This window comes from Xiphias gladius, chromosome 4 (genome assembly GCF_016859285.1).
Source record: "Xiphias gladius isolate SHS-SW01 ecotype Sanya breed wild chromosome 4, ASM1685928v1, whole genome shotgun sequence".
Lineage (NCBI taxonomy): Eukaryota > Metazoa > Chordata > Actinopteri > Istiophoriformes > Xiphiidae > Xiphias > Xiphias gladius.
The window spans coordinates 568,197-591,447 of NC_053403.1; the positions used below are offsets into that span (position 1 = coordinate 568,197).

The following is a 23,251-nucleotide window of genomic DNA, read 5'->3' on the forward strand; positions in this document are numbered from 1 at the left end:
CTGCTCCTCTATAGATTCACCCTCGCATTCCTGACTGTGAAGCGACTATAATGAGGGGGTGGGATCGATGAGAAACGATTACAGATGCAAATATAATCTGAGGTTGCCGCAGGGAGATGGAGGAGGTTATTGATCAGAGCGGAGAGGTCGCTGCAGACGTCACAACACATGAGGAGGACGACACTGACTGAGGATTTTTGGAGGATTTTTCACAAAACCACTGCTTTGTCTGCTCGGAGGAGGCGAGGGACGGAAGGGAGGGAGGTGACCAAGGGGAGGAGGAGGTGTGGAATTATTTACAAAGAGGACTAAAAATAAAGCTTGTGTATGGATTTTTTGTTCCTCAGTTCAATGTCAGCCAAGTCATGTCAAGGTTTTTTTTGAGTAGAGTGTACAAAATGGAGCTGGAGCAAGAAGAGAGATTTGGTTTGATTGGATTTCACTTTGATTGAAAAATGAATGATGGAAAATGTTGTTTTTGCGACTTTAGTAAAAACAGCAGCAACATCCTTTACTGCCTCATCTTTCATTTTTGTTTGAGCTACATTCAGTGCATCAGATACTGGTCTTCCCATCCACCCCCACACAGCTAATACAGAGGCATTAAAACAAAAACAGACAGCAGTTAAATAATCAGCCAGAAAAATAAGAAGCAGGAAAGGTTGTTACAGTCTGACTTAGGATTTAGAGTCCACGTCTTTATCCAGACAACTTCAATGGTCCCAAGTCTTGTTAAACTTTTCTTCATGGCTCAGAGCTGCCGTACGTTATGGATCAGTGATATTCACGTGATTGACGTTAGCGCTGCTTGTTGACCTGTAGGTTTCAGCTGCAGTGGAAGCTCCTTAGTTTTGTTTCACGCTGAAGATGATCAACAAATAAAACACACTGACCACACTGAGCAGCTACAGACACGTTTCTACCTGACGTCCGCAGACAAATAAAGACATTCAATGGCACATTTTCTGTCTGATCGAGAACTAAGAACACAGGATACATATAGACTTTGACACAGTAGAGACTTTTCACCTCTTAAGATGCCGTGGAATCATACAACAAACAAAACTTGGGAGTGAGATCAGGACATTTTGTGAGAATCTGACCAGTGTTTGTTGGGGTACCTGTCTCCGGACCAAATCCCAAGCGACCACCGTGGCCTCCGGCAGCAGGTTTCATAATCGTCAAGCTAAGTATGGATTCATCGCCTTGGCCGTGTTCCTGACACCGACGACCCGTCCTTTACACCCTGACCGCCGTGATATCGTTACAAATGGACCGTCAGTCTGAAACCCACACAAACTGTGCTTTGTACTGTGGTATCATCTTTGAACAACTCTGAACAACTTACAGCTTTACAAATTACAGCATGCTAAAAACATAGAGTTTTCTGAATCCACCACAAGGCATTGTGGGTAGTGGAGTCTTCGTAACATGATGGCAGAGGTTCAAATGACTTTTTTTTCTTCAAATCTCCACATATCAAACATGGAGCTTTGTTGGGCAAGACTTTACCCTGACATCTTACTTGCAGACAGAATGTCCCTTCAGAATGAGCACTATCCATAAAAACCCTGTCAGTCAAATCCTTTAGGTTTAAAATATTTAAGGTTGGGCCACAGTTGGGTTCTGTCAACTTCACGTTAAGTGAATGGGTTCTGCACTGTATGAGTGAGACATCTGCCTGAGAGACTCTGTTCAGGGCAAATTCGGCCCTGCAAGCGTCCCAGTCTCGGCTCGTCTCCATCTACTGCAGCGTTTTAGAAGATGCTCATCAGATGGGTCAGTGGTGCAGGAGTTTACTGTGCATTTGCAGCAGTTGCCACAGCGACAATAACAACTCCTCTGAGATCTATTTTAACAAATATACAGTAGATGTTATCTTTGTTTCGACACCTCGTTTTTATTCAGAGGAAATTATGCTAAGCTAAGCTAACCCGCTGCTGGCTCTACAGACGTGAGAGTCGGATCAATCTGAGCATCTGACTCAGAGAAAGACAAGAAGAGGATTTCCCTAAATGTTGAAATGTTCTTTTAACCCCTTGGTTGAATCCCTCATGTTGTAAAAGACGACAGCAGGTTTTTCCAACATGACTTTATGGATTCTAGAAGCAGGGACTATTGCAGATATATACAGTTTTCACATTTCAACAACTGATGGCAAAGCAGGCAAAGCGAGGGACAGCGCCCCCTAAAGTTCCGTTAGCGCCATTATTTATCTCCACGTCACCAAGGCCTCACTGTGACTCACACTCAGATGACCTTTTCATTTCCCCGAACTGAGTAACTCCAGGTGAAGCCAGTTCAGATATAAAATGCGATTATTTCCTCTCCTTCCTGTGAGTCACAGCTCTGCAGATGCATGGTTTTGGTGGAGCAGCTGTTAATGCGGGATGACGGCAGCGGCTGCTCTCTCACAGCTGGTAAACTCTCCAACCGCTGCAGGAAGCCACGTCTTCGTTATCCACCTCATTATTCCCCATCAGCACGCTGAGAGGAACGGCAGCCACTTCAGCCGCCTCGGATCCTCCAGAGCTCTGACTTCAGCTGCAGAAAACCAACACGCAGACCTGCGTGTGAGCCGGGAAGCATTCAGGGTTTCTGCTTTACAACAAACACACGACAGATCCTCATTCTGCCGAAAAAAAACCCTCAATCTGAGCGACGTAAACCGGCTCTGCTGTCTCGCTATGACTTCTCCTGTCCGCACTGAGAGATCCGATCCCAGTGTCCACATACACCCGGAACACTGAACTCCCACAGGATCTAAAAGATTATTCTTAGGCCAAATGTGTGTAGTTTGGTCCATTCTCTCAATCTTTGATAATAACACAATCCTCGGGAAATTCATATATATACGCATACACATAGCTGTCAGTCATTTTCTATCTGTGGTCTTTCCAAATGGTGAATATGTCATTTTCTTATCTCTGTGTTTCAGTGGTTCGTTCCCTTAAAAGGAGCTTTCGCTGAAAATGAATCCGCAGAGAACAGAAACTGAACCAGGACCAGGTGGCACTAAGCTGATTACTCGGTCAGCAGCCAAGAGGGAGATAACACAACCGGCAGTTTGGCAAGAACCTAAAGAGCTGATTCACAGCCTACCGAACCAAAATTAACCAAACGAAGCAGAAATGAATGAAAAGAAACCAGACAAGAATATCACTAAACCAACCAAATGAAACGGAACTAAACGAAATAGACCTAAAACCAGCATCTACAGCCAAACTAAACCAAACTAAACCATGTGAATCAGAACAAAACAAAACACGCAGGGGAACTAACCAAACTTAAAGAATGAATCGGTCAAGTCAAACTGAACCAAACCAGTCACATCGACAAACTAAACCAAACAAACTAACCACACTAACCCAGACCAGAAACCAAACTAACTTGAATGAATCTATATGAGTCTACACCAAACCAACCCAACCGAAGCAAACAAGGCTAAATGAAACTGCAAAGGGCTGAGACACCATGTTGTCGTGTGCCGCTAAAAGTTCCTTCAGAATCAGTCGGATGCAAAATAATAGATGTAACAGATGTATAATCGTGGGCACAGAGGCATGACGGACAGGATCATTTCAGATAAAACTTTCAGTTTTCACTCATCACTCACTCACTGTACGATCCCAAATGCAGTGAAATAAGATGTGACGGGTAATATGTAATATATAGTAAGATATATAATATAGACAACGCGGAGGTGACCTCTTTTGGCCGAGACTAATCGGGCGACAGGGCTCCCAGAGCGAACCTCCACGCCGGGAATGTCGGGCCGTGACGACGCAGTGGCCCTGATCCAAAAGGCGACGATCCCCTCTAAGTGTAGGCAGCGCCGGAGCTGGGCTTACTGTGGGGTCTCCTCCCCTACCTACTGGACCTTAGGCGGGCAGGTTACCGAAAGGCTGAGACTTCGCCGGGAGAGGCCTCACCTTCAGGGACAGGCCCATGGTTAGAGCCCCTAACGTTTACCAACGGACCCCACAGGAATGTCTATGGGTCCCTAGCTTCTAGACTTATTTGATAAAAGTACATAAAAAGTACCCGAGTACATATGAATACTACATGAATAGGAGAGTACAGGTGATCAATAAATGATAATGATAGTACATAATAAATGATTATTTGAGTATATGTGGTTAATAATGATCGAATATGAGAAAACATGAGCATAAAATGTACTTTGAATGCATGAAAGGTTAAAAGTAACAGAGTCAACCTGGGAGATTTTCACTTTTTCATCTTTTTGCCACCTTCATCACTAAAATAAAATTTCTGATCCATAGATATTTGGAAAAAAAATAAAGTATTAAATCTCCTAAAGTCATCAAATGTAAATTATTTTCTCAAGATCTCAAGTTGCTTCCCAGAGTTCAGCGGGTACCAGGGATACGTTTTTCGTTTCCCAATACAGGAGTCAAGAAGTCGACCAAACTTCGACTGTATTTGTGACAAAGAGGCTGCAAGTGTCTCAAGCAGTCAGAGTGTAAAGACATATTCAGGTGTAGAGAAGAGGTGATCTTCTTTTCTGGCTCAACCCAAGGAATGGTATTTCTTTAAGCGTTGCAGTTTTACTGGTAGTACCACAGAAAGTGAGGAAGCTAGAGCCCTCCCCCTCATAAGGTAATCACAACAACGCCAGTCTCGGTCGTCTGTTGCTCCACGAGAAATGGTCAAAATATTCTGCTTGGCCAAACACATCAAAATACAGAAGCCCTGGCTGTAAGTCAGTGGCTGAGAGACCTTCCCTGCCGCCCGGCAATGGTGAAAAGGGAAATGGACACTGTTCTGGAAAAATGGAGCCGGTTTAAAGAATAAATATAAATGGGAAGTGAGTCACTTATAGTTTTCTAGTAACGAAACTGTACGAAACTTCCTGATATTATCTCCCCCCAGTGACTGCACGTGACAACAGCCAAACTAAACCAAACAGAACTGCACTGAGCCAGACCAAGCACACTCAGTTAAAACAACTTAAATCCAACCAAAACCCCAGAAAAGCCAAACCAGCTCCAACATGTTTACTCTGACTGGTCGAGACCAAACAGACCTGCTGTTTTTCGCTGCTGATTTTGCCGTGGTGAACCGTCTCGGTGTAATCCTGTTAGCTGGCCGAGCGCGTCCCAGTCAAACAGCTGAATAATGGACTCCCCGTTTACCGCTCGCCGTTGTCACGATAATCCACCGTAACCAGGCCACGGATCTGAGCCCAGAGATGAACTGAACAAACACAAACAGGATTGGAAAGAGCTCTACTCCTGACAGAACGAGGACAAACACAACAAAAAGCTCCAAAATCGTGATTTATAACCCAACAGGTCATGTGTGGGAGATATTTACCTGTTTACACGATTCAGTAACTCAATGTAATCAATAATCATAATAATTCAGATGTCAAATGATCGTTAGAGTATTTTGTTATTAATCAACGCTGTGAAATGTTACACCATTGTTTTTCGAACTACGATATCTAGTAGTAGAGTGGTAGACAATATTATACTATTATTTACGAGATACAGCAAAGTGTGCGTCAAAAAGAAAAAGCACTGGAACCAAGGAGGAGTAAGATCGTTAGCCCCAGAAAGGGCAGGATACGGGACACGGTATAAACATGACTGCTTTCACATCCAGGTTCAGTTGCTCCCGGGACCAGCTCGGTTTAGCGTCTGATTTCAACTGTGTGCAATAAATCTAAATCAAATACATCAGACCCCCAGATTTCCTTCGATTATTTCTGTGATGAAAGCGTTTGTTAAATCGAGTATTGAGCTGTGTGCTGGAGGGGCCTAGGCCGGTCAGGCTCTGGTGTGGGCCTTCTCATCCCACGACACTGGGATGCAGTTTAAAAACTCACTCCACTGGTGGTAAACTAATACGGTGGTGATGTTTTTATACTTATGTGAATTTTATTGTAAACTGACATCGTCATGTTTCAGAATTAAACTTATTAAAACACATTACGACTTGTAAAACATAAATCTGTAGGTTTACTGTGTAATGAGATATAACAATTATTAGACATTTACTGTCAGTTAATTAAATTCAGACTTTCAAACAGCACAGCGGAACAACAAGCCCCGTGTGCTCTCTGGTCATTAGCGTTGCCCAGCAGGATTAGCCATTAGCCACAGTGAGCTGGAAAAACGCAGCCACATTGTGATCGAGCTGAATGGGAAGTTTGAATGCCAGCGATCAGGCTAATGACCAGGCTAATTAGTTAATGACCTCCACATGCAGAGCTGCTTCCTCGTACAGATTTGTACAGAAGTCTGAGGAGTAAACACTGTTTTTCTGAAGGTCCGTAAACGATTCGGCTTTGGAGCCGTATGTATTTATTTATTTATTTCTCTGTTGATGGAGTGAGGCCGGAGTTTCCCCATGCTCCCAGTCTTTGTGCTAAGCTAGGCTAAACACATTCTGGATCATTCTTGAAAGCGGTATCCGTCTGAAAGATTCTGACTGGACAAAACCACAAATTCGAGTATTTTCCAAAATGTTGGACCGTTCCCCCTAAAACTACATTTCTCATCTGGACGAGACGAACAGAAAACACAGAACAAACATCAGTCGGATCAGAACTCGGCAGAATGAAATTTCTTCCTCAGTCCGTGTCGCACAGCAGCGACGTGTCTCGTTTCCACTGGTCACCTCAAGAGTCTGGTATCAGGTGAAATCCAGATGAGGGCTGAGACTCTTTCATCTACACTCAGTCACACCTCTGCGTCTCTGTTGGTCAAATCGCAAATCGGTTTCCACCCCCCTCCAGTCCAGGAGGAGGTGGTGATGCAGCTGACGCTTTCGTGGCCATAATAACTGGCAGCTTGTTCCAGCTCCCTGCACGAGAGAAGGTGACGGTGGAGCTCTGGCTGAACGTCCAGTCCTGTTTAATGTCCCCGTCCTGTTTGTCTCGTCCGTCAGAGTTCGGCTTCAGACGGAGAGTATGCGACCACGAAGAGTTCGAGTCAGGACGCCGCAGTCAAACCGGCAACTCACAGCATCGCCACCCAAACCAGCCAGTCTCCGTCTGCTGCGGCCGCCTTTTTCATCAGGTCAGTGAACGCACCACGCCTGCATCCCTAAACCAGAATCGACAAAAACCACACAGAAAGCTATAATAATAATAATAAACTATATTCATACAGCACCTGTCAAACCATTACAAAGTGCTTTACAAAGGAAACTCAAAATAAAACAATTCTGCACCATTATTAGATGAAAATCCCGCAAATAAAAGTCCAGTGAATTAAATAAAATAACACAATTTAAATACACAAAATTCAACAAAATAAGATAAAAACTGCAAAATAAGAAAAATAAAATACATAACAAACATGTTTGAAGAAGTGGTTTAGGAGATGTCACTGATTCTGCAGCCTCAGATCTTCAAGTCCTGATTGGAAAAACCTCGTCACCTTTGGTCCGGAACCAGGACTTAGGAACAACCAGCAGAGTTCTGCCTGAGGATCTGAGGCTTTGGCTCATAATGTTATTTGGTAACCATCAGATAATGTATTTAAAACCCACTTATATCCATTACTTTATCCCTTAATTAACTTCAAATTTGGGGTGAACCTGTGAATTTCTACCTTTAATGGTATTTAGTACGATTTTAAAGTATTTTTGCACAAAATAATCAAAGCTCAAAGAGCTTTCAACCGCCTCCTATGGTCTTCGTTCAGTGAATCATCACGAAGTTTGGATGAACTGTTGAGGTACTTTAACAGAACTTGTGTCTACTTGCAGCAAATGCATTTAAAAAGAGGAGATTCCCAACCGACAGGAATCAGTAAAAGGTTTCATATAATTTTATCTGAGTCAGACTCAGCTGTGTGAACACGGTTCAAAAGTCAAACGCAGACTCGTCTCTCCGTACAGAATCTAATTGGCGGATTTACTGTTTTTATCCTGTTGGAACGGTCGGAGCTGTCAGAGAGCAGCCGAGCAGCCTGATCTTCAGGGCTCAGGACGGTGGGAGTGTGACGAGGTTTTCAGCTCAATTTGTCTGCTGATGTTTGTGAGTCTAACCTGGATTTATTGGTGCTGAATAACTGAGTGTGTCACAGACTGAACAGAGGCAGCGTGTTGTTGTAGTCTGACAAACAAATGTTCCACCAAACATTTCATTTGTTTTATTTGTTTAATTGATTAAAATTACCCTTTTTTCTTCTGGTCAGGCTGATTAAACAGTTGGAAAACATCACTTTGTGTTCTGATGGTAACTGATGGCTGGCACGTTAAATTTAGTGCTTTGAATGTTTCCCAATTGAAAAATGGATTAATCAGTCACTCGGAGCTATGTATATATTCTGTACTTTCTTATTGGCTAATGGAGGTGACTGTGCTGTACACGGCTGAAACTGGTTTAGACTCAGTATGTAAGTTTGTGGGGTTGGGGAGAGGAGGTTCCCCTCGACTTCTGTACACTGCTACTCAGCATCATCATCATCATCATTATTATTATTATTATTATTATTATTATTATATTATTATTATTATTACTAATGGTAGCCGTAGTAGTAGTACTGGTAGTTATAGTAGCAGCAGCAGTAGTAGTAGTAGTAGCAGTAGTAACAGTAGCAGTAGTAGTAGTAGTAGCAGTAGTAGTAACAGTAGCAGTAGTAGTAGTAGTAGCAGTAGTAACAGTAGCAGTAGTAGTAGTAGTAGTAGTAGCAGTAGTAGTAACAGTAGCAGTAGTAGTAGTAGTGTTACTATTATTAATATTAGCATAAACATCAGGAGCAACCAACTCAATTTCCCCTGACAGTGCAGACGATCTTTGGAAGCACCTGTCTACAGTATTTACAGGTGAGTAAATAGAAGACTCGGATCTGGATTCAAATCACCCAGCATCCTACTGGGACGGTCTTTACGCGGTCCTACAGAGGGTTTAAACAGGTAAAATCTGTGGGGGCTGGAACATGGTGATGTGGTATTAAATGTCAGAAGATTAATTAAAACTACCTGCATGTATATAAAGTACAATATAGAAGTTCATCTCTGACATAAAGCAGCAGAGTTTCGGTGAACGTCGCTGTTTACTGTTCCTCCAGCAGCAGCAGCTCCATCCTGTTCAAACACCTGAGCTCAGCCGAAGCCTTCAGACAAGTCTCAGGGTCAAATATTACCCAACATTCACTTCAGAGACTTCCCAGCATGCATCTGTCAGAGGATGGTGAGGGCTGAGGGGAGTGAGCAGAGACTCACTCTGCTTTTATCTGAACATCTTTGAAGGCTCGATTAGCCTGGAGCTCCTTGCAGAACACACACACACACCAACACACACACACACACACACACACACACCAACACACACACACACACACACACACACACACACACACACACACACACACACACACACACACACAGACAGACAAACAGACAGACCGTCGGCATTACGAACTGTTTTCTGTCTCCTGTGTTTATATGATTGACTTGTGCAGCAGTGGTTCAGTGTCAGTGTTCTGCAGTGTGACTTTCATACAGTGAGGTGTGGAGGTCAGGTGGTCAAGGGGTGGAGGTCAGGATGGTGGAGGTGAGGCAGTGGAAGTCAGGGGGTTGAGGTGAGGTGTTGGAGGTCAGGGTGGTGGAGGTCAGGGTGGTGGAGGCCAGGGGGTAAAGGGGTGGAGGTGAGGTGGTCAGAGTGGTGGAGGTGAGGTGTTGGAGGTGAGATGGTCAGAGCGGTGGAGGTCGGGATGGTGGAGGTGAGGTGTTGGAGGTCAGGGTGGTGGAGGTCAGGGTGGTGGAGGTCAGGTGGTGGTGATCAGAGCGGTGGAGGTCAGGGTGGTGGAGGTCAGGTGGTGGAGGTCAGGGTGGTGGAGGTGAAGTGGTCGGGGTGGTGGAGGTCAGGGTGGTGGAGGTGAAGTGGTCGGGATGGTGGAGGTCAGGGTGGTGGAGGCCAGGGGGTAAAGTGGTGGAGGTGAGGTGTTGGAGGTGAGATGGTCAGAGCGGTGGAGGTCGGGGTGGTGGAGGTGAGGTGTTGGAGGTCAGGGTGGTGGAGGTGAAGTGGTCGGGTCGGTGGAGGTCGGGGTGTTGGAGGTCAGGGTGGTGGAGTTGAAGTGGTCGGGGTGGTGGAGGTCAGGGTGGTGGAGGTGAAGTGGTCGGGGTGGTGGAGGTCAGGATGGTCAGAGCGGTGGAGGTCAGGATGGTGGAGGTCAGGTGGTGGTGGTCAGAGCGGTGGAGGTCAGGGTGGTGGAGGTCAGGTGGTGGAGGTCAGGTGGTGGAGGTCAGGGTGGTGGAGGTGAAGTGGTCGGGGTGGTGGAGGTCAGGTGTTGGAGGTCAGGGTGGTGGAGGTGAAGTGGTCGGGGTGGTGGAGGTCAGGGTGGTGGAGGTTGGTGGAGGTCAGGGTGGTGGAGGTGAGGTGGTGGAGGTCAGGGTGGTGGAGGTCAGGTGGTGGAGGTCAGGGTGGTGGAGGTCAGGGTGGTGGAGGTCAGGTGGTGGAGGTGAAGTGGTCGGGGTGGTGGAGGTCAGGGTGGTGGAGGTCAGGGTGGTGGAGGTCAGGTTGGTGGAGGTGAGATGGTCAGAGCGGTGGAGGTCAGGGTGGTGGAGGTCAGGTGGTGGAGGTGAAGCGGTCGGGGTGGTGGAGGTCAGATAAACCTCAGTCTGTGGCAGCAGCAGAGGAAAAACTAAAAACCTAAAGAGAAAATGTGGAGAATGGAAGGAAGCCAGATCCTGGATCTGTGTTTGAGAGAAGCAGGAGATTTGTCAGGATTCAGGCTCTCTGCCAAAAACCAGTAACAAGTCGACAGTTGGAGATTCAACAGGGGACGACCGCATTAACACAGCCATATGAAAACACCAGCGGAGCAGCGGGCTTATTACAATACGGCAGCCAGCGATGCCCGAGCTTTTCTCTTTTTTTTTCGCTCCATCTGTTTGTCAATTTGCATGTTTTCGCATCCAGAAAATCCCAGAATCCCCTCTGATAAAACACAACAGTGACAGGTTACGGGAGCCACGCGGGATTAGATGCACAGTAGAAACAGAGGGGCGCTGGTTTTAATCTTCGAGGCTCTCTGAAAAAACAAAGCTTTCTATTGACTTTCTTCCACCTACCTGTGACCGTTTCGCATGATTTTTGGGTTTTGTAGCAGCTGTAGAAATACCACTGCACAAACAATTAGGAACTTTGAAAGACACCTTGGAAAGAGAGGAATTTCCTCCAATGAAACCTGTGACATACTGTAACAGGTGAAGCAGCGTTTCAGCCGCACTTTGAGAAGCTGCCATGTAACTCATCTGTAGACTTATAATAAATTCAGCGGCGTTGCGTGTAATAGTTTAGCTCGCACCTGTGTTTGCGGTTGTGTCGTCGTCACCCATTCATGGAAAGTGGACTCCCGACGTGAAAAACGTCACTTCGGCTCGTTACTGCCACAGAGCTGAATCTTGAAAAGCCGTATCGATGCTCTGGGTGTGTGAAGATAGAGAGAAGCTGACGAGTGAACGCTGTAATCGGACGTGAAGTAATCTGAGTTCAGCCTCACAGAGCTGCTAGCGTGGCTGGACCCTCTCGATCTGGTTCCCTGGGAAGGTGTCATATCAGCCGACAAATCGACAGGTCGAAGCTTCTTTCGTCCACTTCTGTTTGAAATCGAGGGCCCGTCGTTTCTGACATGACTGAGTTTTGATGGTGAATCTTCACCGGTATCTCTGTGAAGATTGACAGGCGTAGCAACTCAGCTCAGATGTATAAAGTCACAGTTATTTAACAGACTGGACCCTTATGAAAACGGTCAGCCTCTGGACGGGGTCGCCCCGAACCATTAGAGTCTTTTTAACACAACTGCACACACACAAATCTGGTCCTTCACCTTTTATGTAAAGAGATCCCCACCCCTCCGTTAGCTCTGCCCAGTCCAGACATGGAGCCTTCTGGGGGGTCGATCACTTCGGCACGAGCCCCTAATGGATCCCTGCATCGCTGCGACAAAACGACCCCCCGCCTCCAAGCAGGCGCTACATTTAGTTTAAAATGAAGCGACCTGACGCCATGCGACATGAAAGCAGCTGTCAAGATGGGGGGTTACTGGTAGTGTTGGGGGGTTCGGCTGGTCCTGGTCCGGCACCTTGCCTCTGTTTGGAAGCTTCAACCCCCCCCCCATATGATATGGTATGCAGTAGCTGCTGCATGCCGTTCATGGTACAGAGACCACAGAGGATGAAGAGGGGGACGGAGTGCCTTTCAACAGAAGGAATAACAAATCCCAGCGTTTTCTCCCCACAGGACTTCATCTGGTTTTAATTCACCCTGCTGATACAGAGAGACAGAGCTCTCTGTGTCTGAGATCAGGAAAATATGAATGTTGAATATCTGCTCACATGAAACAGACACCCCCCACATTCAGATCCAAGCTCCATCAAAACCAGAAACATGAAGGAGGGAAGAGGAGAAGAAGAAGTCGTCCATAATTCAGAGGCCAGAACGAGAAGAGTCCTCGCCGCGGGAACTTGAAACGTTTCCGTCCACGAACACGTCGGGGTGTTTCTGATGGAGGTCTGGAGGTGGAGGTGATGTTGCAGGCCAGGTCAGAGGTCCGGGACTTTATATGTTAGTCAGCCAGAACGGAAGTGTGATCCAGAAGAAACGAACATTAGCTGGCGTAGCATCCATGGGTCTGACTGGTTTTCAGGATCCTGTAAGATCAGACTGAGGGCTCAGTTTTCACTCAGTCAGTCACAGTCTGGTTTTTAAGTGACGCTGAAACTGCCTTTGTCCGTGTGTGTGGTTTTGTGGTTTTGTTGTTTTGGGTCGGGAGGTTGATTGAAAGGAGGCAGCACAAAAGCTCAGGACTTGTGCCGAGAATAGACGTCTCAGATGATGCAGGGATCAATCTTTTTTACCGATTCTTTTTCCTGATCGATTCGTTCGATTCGTACGTATCAGGTCTGCGACAGTGATGGAGTAATGCTTCAACTGTAAAATGAATCACTCTCCAGCCAGATATCGCAGGTTTACGTCTAAGTTGGTACATCAGTCTGCATTTAACTGTAAATCAGCGTGACGACACGTTTGCAGAGTCAGTGTAAAGACATGATGACAGATGCGAATGTGTTGGAAACGTTTTAACTTGAGTCAGAAAATCCAGCTGTCTCAGAGCCATGAAGCCAGTGATGTGTCCGGCTGAGTGAATGAATGAAGCACCTGTAGTCGGCGGGCGCTGACGTGGACACGGTCCGCGAAGCCTCGTTTTGCACTTCATGCTGCTCTCGTGTGATAACATAAGACTCTGAGCATTTCTGTTCTGCAGCTCAGACTTTCACCAGCGAGAACCGAAAATGAACTGAATATTAAATGCAGCTCCCCACTGAGGAGGGTCGAGTTGCCCAAAGTGGATTTCTGGCTCTAGGCCCAAACTTTTCGATTGACTTCCTGGACTGAAAAGCTTCTCTCCTTAATCCTTCAGACCAAACAGAGGAGCTGCAGAGATTCACCGCTTCACTTTATGCGGTTTCCTCTGTCCCGCTGCAGACGTCCGAATGAGCCCCCCAGCCGCGGCAGTGCACCAGAACATGACCCGAAAATGGCTTATTAACCGCGCAGGCTCTGATGACAATGAAACACAAGTCGGAGCTGCCGCTGACTTTGAAAAGTTACAGGAAAGTAAATCAGACTGAACAGGCGCAGTTGGTTTTACCGCAGAGATGAAACGCAGACAGCATCAGCACAGTTATCGCAGTAAGTTCACTGCAACACCTTGATTTTGTAGTTTATCAGCTTTACGAAGCCAACAGCTTCTTACTGTGGGAGGATGAGGAAACGTATTGTTTTACTTCCCCTCGATACCCGCAGATCCTGTTAGTGTGTCCCGCACAACTACCAGAAAGGTCCAGGAAAGGTTGTTAATGAACGCATCTGTAAAGTGGCAATACGTTGATACTGCCGATGTGTTTATCTTGTTTATGCTTTATTGTTACAATATCTGACCTGGCAGTATAATACCCACTGACCACAGCATCATCAAACAGCTGAGATCACGTTTGTCACCACAACGTGACCTGGAAAACAACTTACTATTGCATCCTCCTAAGTTCTTTAGGATCCAGATCCAGGTCGCTTGCAGTCCTTGGTTTCTGACCATAAAACTCTTCCTCCGTCGTTGACGACGCTTGTTTTGTCCAGTAGGATTGCCATTCTGTACAATCCGATCTACTAGTTGTGGGTGGAGCTGTCAGGGTTCGTCTGATATTGGAGACCGTCAACACTCAGAACCTAAAGTTGCCTTAACAGAAATGTTTGCTGTGACATCAGCCTCTCCTTTTCCCCGCAGTGTAAAAAGAGAACATCCAAATAGACTGACACCTAATTTAGGAAGGTGTGAGAGAACAGAGAATGAGACGGATGTTTCACCACGTTTCAGCCTGAGGAGCTCTGCTGGGGATTGAACCCTCGACCCCGAGAGCACCGTGTTAATACATCGGCCGCAGCAGCACGAGAGGAGGTCGGCGGGCTGCCTGAGGGCTGCTGAGATGAGAAAGATGTGACCCACATCCAAAGTGTCTGCTGCGGGTTTAAAGCTCTCCGTGAGGCGGTGGTCCTGCTGGATGTTTCATTTTCAGACAGCAGAGCTTTTAGCAGATGAAAGCCCGAAGGAGAGTGAGACGCCCGCTGCCTCTCTGATTCACTGCTGTCCACCTGAAGACTTTTCAGCCTCGGCAAAGAGACACGTTCACGGAGGGTTTTTATGGCCCAGAATCACAAGTGTCTGTGTCTGACTTTTATTAACCAGACCCTCGTTGTCACGTGCAGATGTTGTAGAGAGCGAGGATTTTGATATTTGAACAATGTTGGTCTTATTATTATTGGTACCGACCATTAAAAAAAAGCTGGTGTTGAAAGGAGAAAAAACTTTGTTATTGGTCATAAAAACGGGGGAATTCATTTATGGATTTTTGATTCTCGACTTCTGCAGAGCTTGTGTTTTTGACCATTATGCTTCACAGCACCAGAGCAAATTCCCCACGCGTGAAAACCGACTCTGATTCGGATGCGGATCTCGGCAGCGGCGGTGCCTTGCTCTGACCACAGATCTCTGCAGGGAATCGAACCCTCTCTCTCCGTCAGTGCCGCTTCCTCACAAACTGCGGGGGACTGAAGTCGGCCGTCAGCAGCAGAAGGTGGAGGGTGGAGGACAGAGAGTCCGAGTCTAGACGGAGAATTAGCAGGAAGATAAACCCTGACGGTGCAGAGGCGGAGCCGGTGACGAGCTAACGGCTGTGTGAGCTAATGAGGGCTGAGACACAGACCGTCCTTTCATCCTAAACGTTGAGCTGCTGGACGTTTGACTCGTGCTCTGCCGGAGTCACAGAGCAGGTGTTGTTCGTATCAAACCTCTGACCTGTTCCCGTCAAACGTTCTCAAAACTTAACTTTCGTCCAATCAGAGGAGCTGAATTCAAAGTTCCACTGAGATCAGAGACTCGGCTTTGACCCAGAGCGTCGGCAGTGGCTCTTCAGGCTGATATTTGTTCTCGTGGCTCGGTGCCGGTGTCCGCAGCTCCTGAAAAATGACCCTGTTCCATTCTCTGAAGAAGACTCTCAGACTCAGACCTCCATCTGCGGCCACAACCTAAGAGGTCCAGGTTGGAGTCTCGATGCCTAAAACTGTCGCAACGTTAACAGAATACATTTGTACTTTTATCGTCATGTTCTCACAACTTAAATTCATAAAATAATTGCTTTACTCTCATATGATAAAAATAAAACATTATTTTTCCAATGACTTTTTTCACTAAAATGATGGCTTTATTCTTAAATGTTTACTTTATTCTATTTTTTTGACTCATCATAAAACTACAAATTCTGATCAGATAATGTGATTTTTTGGACGAAAACCGTTTAGTTTAGTTTAGTGAGGTGAATTAGTAAAAGACTGCAGGGAGATTTTATGAATGTTCAGTTTGTGGAACAAAAACCAACTAAATCTGAATGAGATTATTGAGATTATCATTAAACAAACTGGTCTGGAATCAGTTTTCTTTGTTCCAACCTGCAGCTGATCGTCAACTCTCTGCAGGTGAACTCTGACTGGGTCCCTCCGGCTGCTCACCTCGTATTGATCGGTGTCTGGTTCAGAGTATTGAAATGGATCGGTGGATCCTCACTGATTGATTGGCTCAGAACACTTTATCTCTTTCTCTCTCCATCTCTCTGCAGATATGATACGGTTTTTTTGCAGCATTGATCAGCTCCTCCGATCACTCATCATCTGTCCAATCACACTGATTGATTGATTCTTTTAACCTCAAACTGGCCTCATGAAGAGAAGAGGTTTCCAGTGGGCGGCCCACAGTTAGTGTGAAATCTCGCTTCGTCGGACATTATTGTGATGTTATTACGAAAGCTGGGGTTGATTTTCCGTGTTAACGCCACAGAGGTGGATTCTGGGGTTTTCCGTGTTTATTGTGCAGCTGTGTGGCATTTGCCATTTAATGCAGTCAGGTGGAAACCGGTTTTACTTCTGTGCGTCCAGTGTAAACACAGGTCGGCGAGGCGTTTGGCCTGGCTTAGCACAAAGACTGGGATCGGGAGATGGCGGTGAATCCAGATGAAACTGCGAACATGTATTTACTGATCCTCATTGTCTCTAAACTTTCAATTAACAATACAAAGATGACGTTTTATTTTACTTTTTGTAGTTTATGAGTTTTATATTGCATCATTTAAATACTAATATCCTTAATCCATTTATAATAGCTCTTTAATTCATGGATTTAATAATTTATTTAAATTAAACTGACTGCATTTATTCCGGTGGCATACTACAGACTAAAACATTAGCATGAATTAGACAGACTCCCGACGTAAATGTGATAAAATATTGACCCGGGCCAACGCAACTAAGATTTATTTCTATAGCACTTTTCAAAGCAAAAGTTAGGAAGTGCTTCACATTAAAAGAATTAAATATCAAACAAGTGGGACAGTAACAACAAAACACAATTTACAAAAGAGCAAAACGTCAGCTTGAAAAAGTGAGGGAATGTAAGTGAGGGTTCAGTGGAACCGGATCCTCTAACAGGAAGAGGTCAACTTAGCCACAACCACCTGGGACAAGAATCAAGCTAACATCAGTTAATGTGCTAATTTAACGCACAATTCAACAATTCAAACAGCAGTTCGTCAGTCCAGCCACTATCCCTGTGCACAGTTGCCAGGTTTGACTGACAGAAGCACCCAGTCATTCTAAGACAACAGTTTTAATGTTGTGGCCGATCGGTGACTACGACCGAGACGAATACTCTGTTTTATCAAACTTTTATCAAGAGTTTTAGTCCACGGTGACAATCATACAAACCCTTGTAATGGAATCCATAAACTAAAATAAAACTCTTGTAGCTCATGTCACATAACATTTAATGCAACACTCATATGAACAAGTCTTTTATCACAGAGCTGGAACAGAAGCATAGCCGCAAAAGAAAAAGTAAATTTCACATTAGTTCTAATGAACTGAGATGAGATTTGGTTTTGTCGGTCAGTGTGAGTCGAGCTGAGCTACTGACCTCAGAGTCCTGTCAGTCTCAGTCAAACTGCTCAGAGGAGAACAGGGGCTCAGTTATTGGAATATAGCTGAACTAACCGTTGGTAGAAACTGACCAGATCATACAACCACTAGTCCAAAGTATCGCAACCTGCCCAAGTTGAGGCAGAGATTATAATGAGAGAGTTGAAAAAATAACTTAAGAAATGAGCACTGGTGAGTTTTATGGATATGGACAAAACCAAGTTAAATAAATACGCACACTGCCGCACATTTATCCTGCTACAACTTTGTTAAAACCACAAATGATTCGGTTTCTAATGGCAGCTGCTGGATCGGAGATGATTTGTCTCAGAATATTGAAAGTAAAGGAACAGGCTTTTGTTTTTCTTAACGACCGGTGAAAGAAATGCTGAATGAGAGTTTGACCGGATGTGACGTTGTGACTTCAGCTCTCTACTGACGGACGTTTCCCCTCCTTGGAGAACAACCGAAACAATCAGAGCTTTGTAGGTGCAGTTAGGAATGAGGACGTCATGTTCCTGTGCCAGAGCCTGAAGAACAGCAACAGAAAAAAATGGTCCCGATGAGACTGAGTCAGCTCCAGAGTGGCGATACCCATCGGGCAAACCCGGAGAAATCCCAGTGGGCCGCCGCATCAGTGGGTTCACCAGCCCTCTCTATGTACCTCTCATTTGAGGTTCACACAAGAGCAAGCTGCGTGTTTGGTCCAGGACTGGTCTCACTGGTCTCACTGGTCTCACAAACTTCAACAACCGGACCAGGAGCAATGTGCGACATTTACCAACAGAGTTGGTAAAAGTGTGAAGACCCACTGGTTCCTGAGGTGTTACTTTTGAAAAGCTGTTTTTGAAAAGTGTTATTGTTGAAAAGCTCATAGAGATAAATTACGTCTGCGTCAAACATCTTGGAACACGCCCAGGAATAGACCCAGTCTGCATTGTTTTGATTTCTTCTTCTTTTAATTTCTGGCAGAATAGGGACAGGAAGTGCACCGCTGCCTTCCACCAGCTAAAAACAAGGACACATGTGGTCTTTGCAAATGGAAAATCATGTACGTGTTTGTTAGTGCATAGACCGAGGAGATGAGATCCGATCCCACGTGGTCACTGGAGACGAACTGACGTACTAAGAGTTGTCCAGCTGTGATCGGATCAACCGAGAGGCCTGTTAATGCCAGGTACAGTATGAACAGGGCCTCAGAGTCAGTCGGCACTAAAGGAGATTGGTTAGTCCGGTTTGACCTGCAGGAGTTTCTGCTCTAACTGAATTCATGTCGAGTGACAACGAGTTCACATCGTCTGCCAACGTCTTAACTTTGGAAATGAACCGGATGTCACAGATGATGAGGTTTGAAAGTCTGAAGTCTGAAAAATACCCTGGGTTTTATGTGGAGCCACATTTCACGTCACCTGTATGAGAGAGAACGTCTCAACGATGAGAACCAGCTTCTCGTTAGATTAAGGAAACTCTCCCTCAAGAAATCTTTTTCCCCAGAACAGCTGCTGGAAAAGGGGGTGGTCTTATAATCGGGGTCGTCCTGTATTCGGGTCGGTGCGGTACATACAAATCCTCATCTTTCAAATCCACATTCCCTTCAGCAACAGAACCTACGGGTTGGAAAATATCCCAGAACCACGTGTTCAGTCACTGAGGTCACTTTTTTATTTTTAATTTCCATCCTCCAGTTCTCTGTCAGCAAATCAGCTGTTCGGTATCAGTCCTCCAGACCTGGGGGTTACAGCACACACACACACACACACACACACACACACACACACACACACACACACACACAAGCACAAGCACAGACACACACACACACACACACACACACACACACAAGCAGAGGCACACAAACACGCACACAAGCACACACACACACACACACACACACACACACACACACACACACACACACACACACACACACACACACACACAAGCACAGGCACAGGCACACAAACACGCACACAAGCACACACACACACACACACACACACACACACACACAAGCACACACACACACACACACACACACACACACACAAGCAGAGGCACACAAACACGCACACACACACACGCACGTGCTGAGTGTCTTTGAAGTCCGGAGGGGGGGGTCTCATGAAGTATTCATGTAGCATGTCAAGTGTGTGTGTGTGTGTGTGTGTGTAAGAGAGAGAGAAAGAGAGGAATGAGGGGCGATCAACAGTGGTTTTCACAGCTGCTGTGCGTCGACACAAGGAGGAGGCGGGGCTTTGAAAAGACAGAGAGAGAGAGAGAGGAGGGGGACGAGAGAGAGAGAGGGAAGGTGAGCGAGGCAGACGGACGAATGGAGGGAGGGAGGAGAGGAAGGTTGGAGCATCGCCAGTGATTCCCGGCAACAACAACAGCGGCGAGAAGCAGGAATCCACCGGCTCCTCATTCACTCCTTTATGTCTACCTCGTTTTTAATCCTTTATTCCTCCTCTGCTGCTTCGCTTCATCCCTCTCTCTCTCTCTCCTGGAGTTAGAGGAGGAGGAGGAGGAGGAGGAGGAGGAGGAAGGAGGGGGGGAGGGAGGGAGGGGTGGGGAGGCAAAGCATTGCGATACTGCAGGAACAGACTGAGGAGCTACAGGAGAGAAGAGGGAGGGAGAGGAAAAGAAGAAGGAGTGGTGGAGGAAGGAGGAAAAAAGGAAAATCAGGGAGAAAAAGAAAAAAGAAATGGAGCTAAACAGGTAAATTTAAAGAAAAAATAGAGGATATAGGCAAGAAAAAGAGGGTGAAAGAGGTAAAGTGAGAGGGGAAAGAAAAGGGAGGAGAGAGAAAGATATAGAAAAGAGACAGAAAGAGCAAGAAGAAAAGATAAAAGAAAAGGTAGAGATAGAAGAAAAAGAGAGGTAGGTGGGAGAGGAGAGAGGTGAAATGACAGGAAACAGTAGGGAGAAACAACGAGTTGGAAAAGGAAGATAAACGAGGGTCCAGTAATGAGAAAATTTAGCCGAGAGAGAAGAAGAAGAAGAGAAAGAGAAGAGTGGAAAAAGGAGGAGAGGAACGAGGGAGGAAAATGAACCATTATGTCTACTTGTGGAACAAACAGGAGAGGTGACTCAGGAGCTACGAGGACAGATGGAGGGCTCTAAATTGTTGGTTTTCAGGTGGAGATTTGGTGCAATGCTTGGCTGAAGGATGCTGTTGGACAGAGTGATATAAAGATGGATGAAGGATAAAAATGTCAGTTTCCTGACGGTGAATCCAGAAGAATTTTCCGAGAACAAACTGAGCTAAACTTCCACACATCTCTGCAGGATCTCCCTCTGGTTCTTTGGATCATGTTTCAACACGAACTCTGCTCGTTTTTCCCTGAAAACTTCCAGCCACTCAGACTGGCTCTGACCCGCCAGACGTCATGTCGGAGCTGAAACACGAGGACGTGGATGGACGGACGGGTGGAGAATTCACTGATGTGCCAAGGATAGAGTGACACAGTCCTCATTTTGATCGACAAACTGACTGAACTGACAGAAGATAACGTAAGATCCTGACGGATGGAAGACCAGTTTACTGGCGTTTTAAAGATAAAGTGATACTGTTGGATATTTGTTGGGAGAGTTTTTATTGACAAACTGAAACCTGTTGAATAAATTCCCCGAGGAGTTTGGTGACAACGTTTTGGTGTACGGACACTTTACTGACGCATTCATCCTGTAGGGCGTTTGTTGGCGCAGGTAAAAGGTGATTTGATGGACGAACCAAGAAAAGCTTTTGAAAAATCCCAATTTCCCCGAGGACTTTGGCGAGAAAACAGGATTGATGTGATTGATGATGAAATCGCCCCTGGAACAATTGATTCCGCATCAGATATCGATGAATTCTGACCGGTTACTTTTCCACACTTGTTGCTAGAACACGTTTTTTGATTCTCTCGCTGCCATGTTTCACCATCGAACACAACCTCGATCGCTGCTACATTCAACCTCAGTGACGCTCTTTATCACCAGGTTTCCCTCCTGTTGAGACTTGTGATTATTCTTCCTGCTGGAATAAATTCTGCTTCTTTACGATGGTGAATCAGGATGAGAGCAAGTTTGGACCTGGTTCCTCTTCAAGGCGAAAAACTCTGAGCAGATAATGGATTGGAAGGAACTGTAAGTATCAGTGTTTCTCCCAGAAAATTGTTTCTCATTGTCATAAATTCATGTCTTTTTACAGATAGAAAACACAATTATATGGGAAATTTCATTTTGCCTGTCAGGGTTTTAAACAAGATTCAGATTTAAGGGTGTCGATGGGTTCGGCGGAGCAGGGAAGACGATCAAACGGGAGGAAATGTGCTTCTGGGTGATATAAAGCACAGAAATCGAGGCGTATTCAAGACTGTAGAAGACTGAACCATGAAATCAGTTTGTTCACTGAGATACGAGAGCGTTCGCGTTAATGTTAGGTTGTAAAATAACACAGCTGTCTGTTTTTAAACTTTTAACTACTCACACACTTAAAGAGCACAGTAAGGCCATTACTGTGCTCTTCATTAGTCCCTGGGGTCCATTTGTGTGGTTTGACTCTACAGTTTCTCCCTCAGAGGCTGTCGGATAAATCACAGTCACATTACTGAACCCTTAAGACCTTCTAGCCAGCTCTCTGATGACTGACAACATGTCAACGGCTCCGTGTAATAAACCGTCGCCATTCAGAAAACCTCCTCAGGAATTCTCCAAATGAATGGCTTGTCTTTTCTGCTCCATGTCAGTTCGGACTCAGGCGAACCAGCAGGTCGACACGCAACGGATTTCATACGTAGAACAGGTCTGATATTCACACGGGACAGCAATTTGACTTTGTGAGCCTCCGTCAGGTTGATCTGGAGATAAAATACTATAGAACCAAAGAATAAATGTGGAGGAACCACACCCAGCCCACTGGTCCACTCCTGTCCATGTGTTCTCATTGACCCTTTCAGTCCCGGCCAGAAACCGCTCCATTTATCAGCCTCTTATTGTTATGGATGTGCTGCACGTTTTCTTTTTCACAATAACCAGGAGCATTTGAAACCGAGGCCGTATTTGACGTGAATAGCAGAATTATGTAAACATGTAGAAAATAAAATTAACGCATTTTATTAGATTTGTGAGGGTGTGAGACACGGCAGATGATTGCAGAACAGAAACACAGCTGATCGGTTCTTCTCCGAGCTTTTCGGTGAAACTGAGCTCACGGCAGCCTCATAACTGATCGATAACGCAGGCACAAATCAAAGATTTACTCAGGGTGACTTCTGCTCAAGTTTCACTCAAATCGAACCACGTCACTAATCTTTCTGACCTCATAGAGGTCAAGGGTCACCACCAAGAGTGTGAATAGTTCGCTAAAGTATCCAACCAATAACCAATAAAATAACGCCGCTAACTATGAAGTGATCTCTAGGCAGTCTCCCCTCCCATCAGGGGGAGTGGGACACAACCAACGGTGATGTTGGAACGATGCTCGGATCGTTGGAACAACCGAGCGTCGTAGTTCGCTGTGTCGAAAGGGACCAGCGCTGCTGATCTGCCGGTTGACGCTGAGACGGACCAGCGCGCCGGCGTTCTGCTGGGGCTGTCGTGTATTGGGTCTAGTTGTCACCACGTGACTCAGTTACGATGTCACACCGGCCACGGTCGCTGGCGTCAAATGCGAGCGTCCTCTTTGTTCTTCGATCGGGGCCGTTTGGCCCCCGAGGCGAGCGATCTGGTCTTGGCTAAGATGGTATTGTACTTTCACCCAACTCT

General features: G+C 45.8%; 1 protein-coding gene across 1 annotated transcript in view; it reads left to right on the forward strand.

Annotated features, from left to right (window-relative positions):
- Positions 1–23,251, forward strand: part of kif26aa (kinesin family member 26Aa) — a 77,290-nt gene that overhangs the window by 20,246 nt on the left and 33,793 nt on the right. Inside the window, exon 4 of the mRNA XM_040125912.1 lies at positions 6,919–7,049. Coding sequence (XP_039981846.1) covers positions 6,919–7,049 — 131 coding nt within the window. The remainder of the gene's footprint in view (positions 1–6,918; positions 7,050–23,251) is intronic.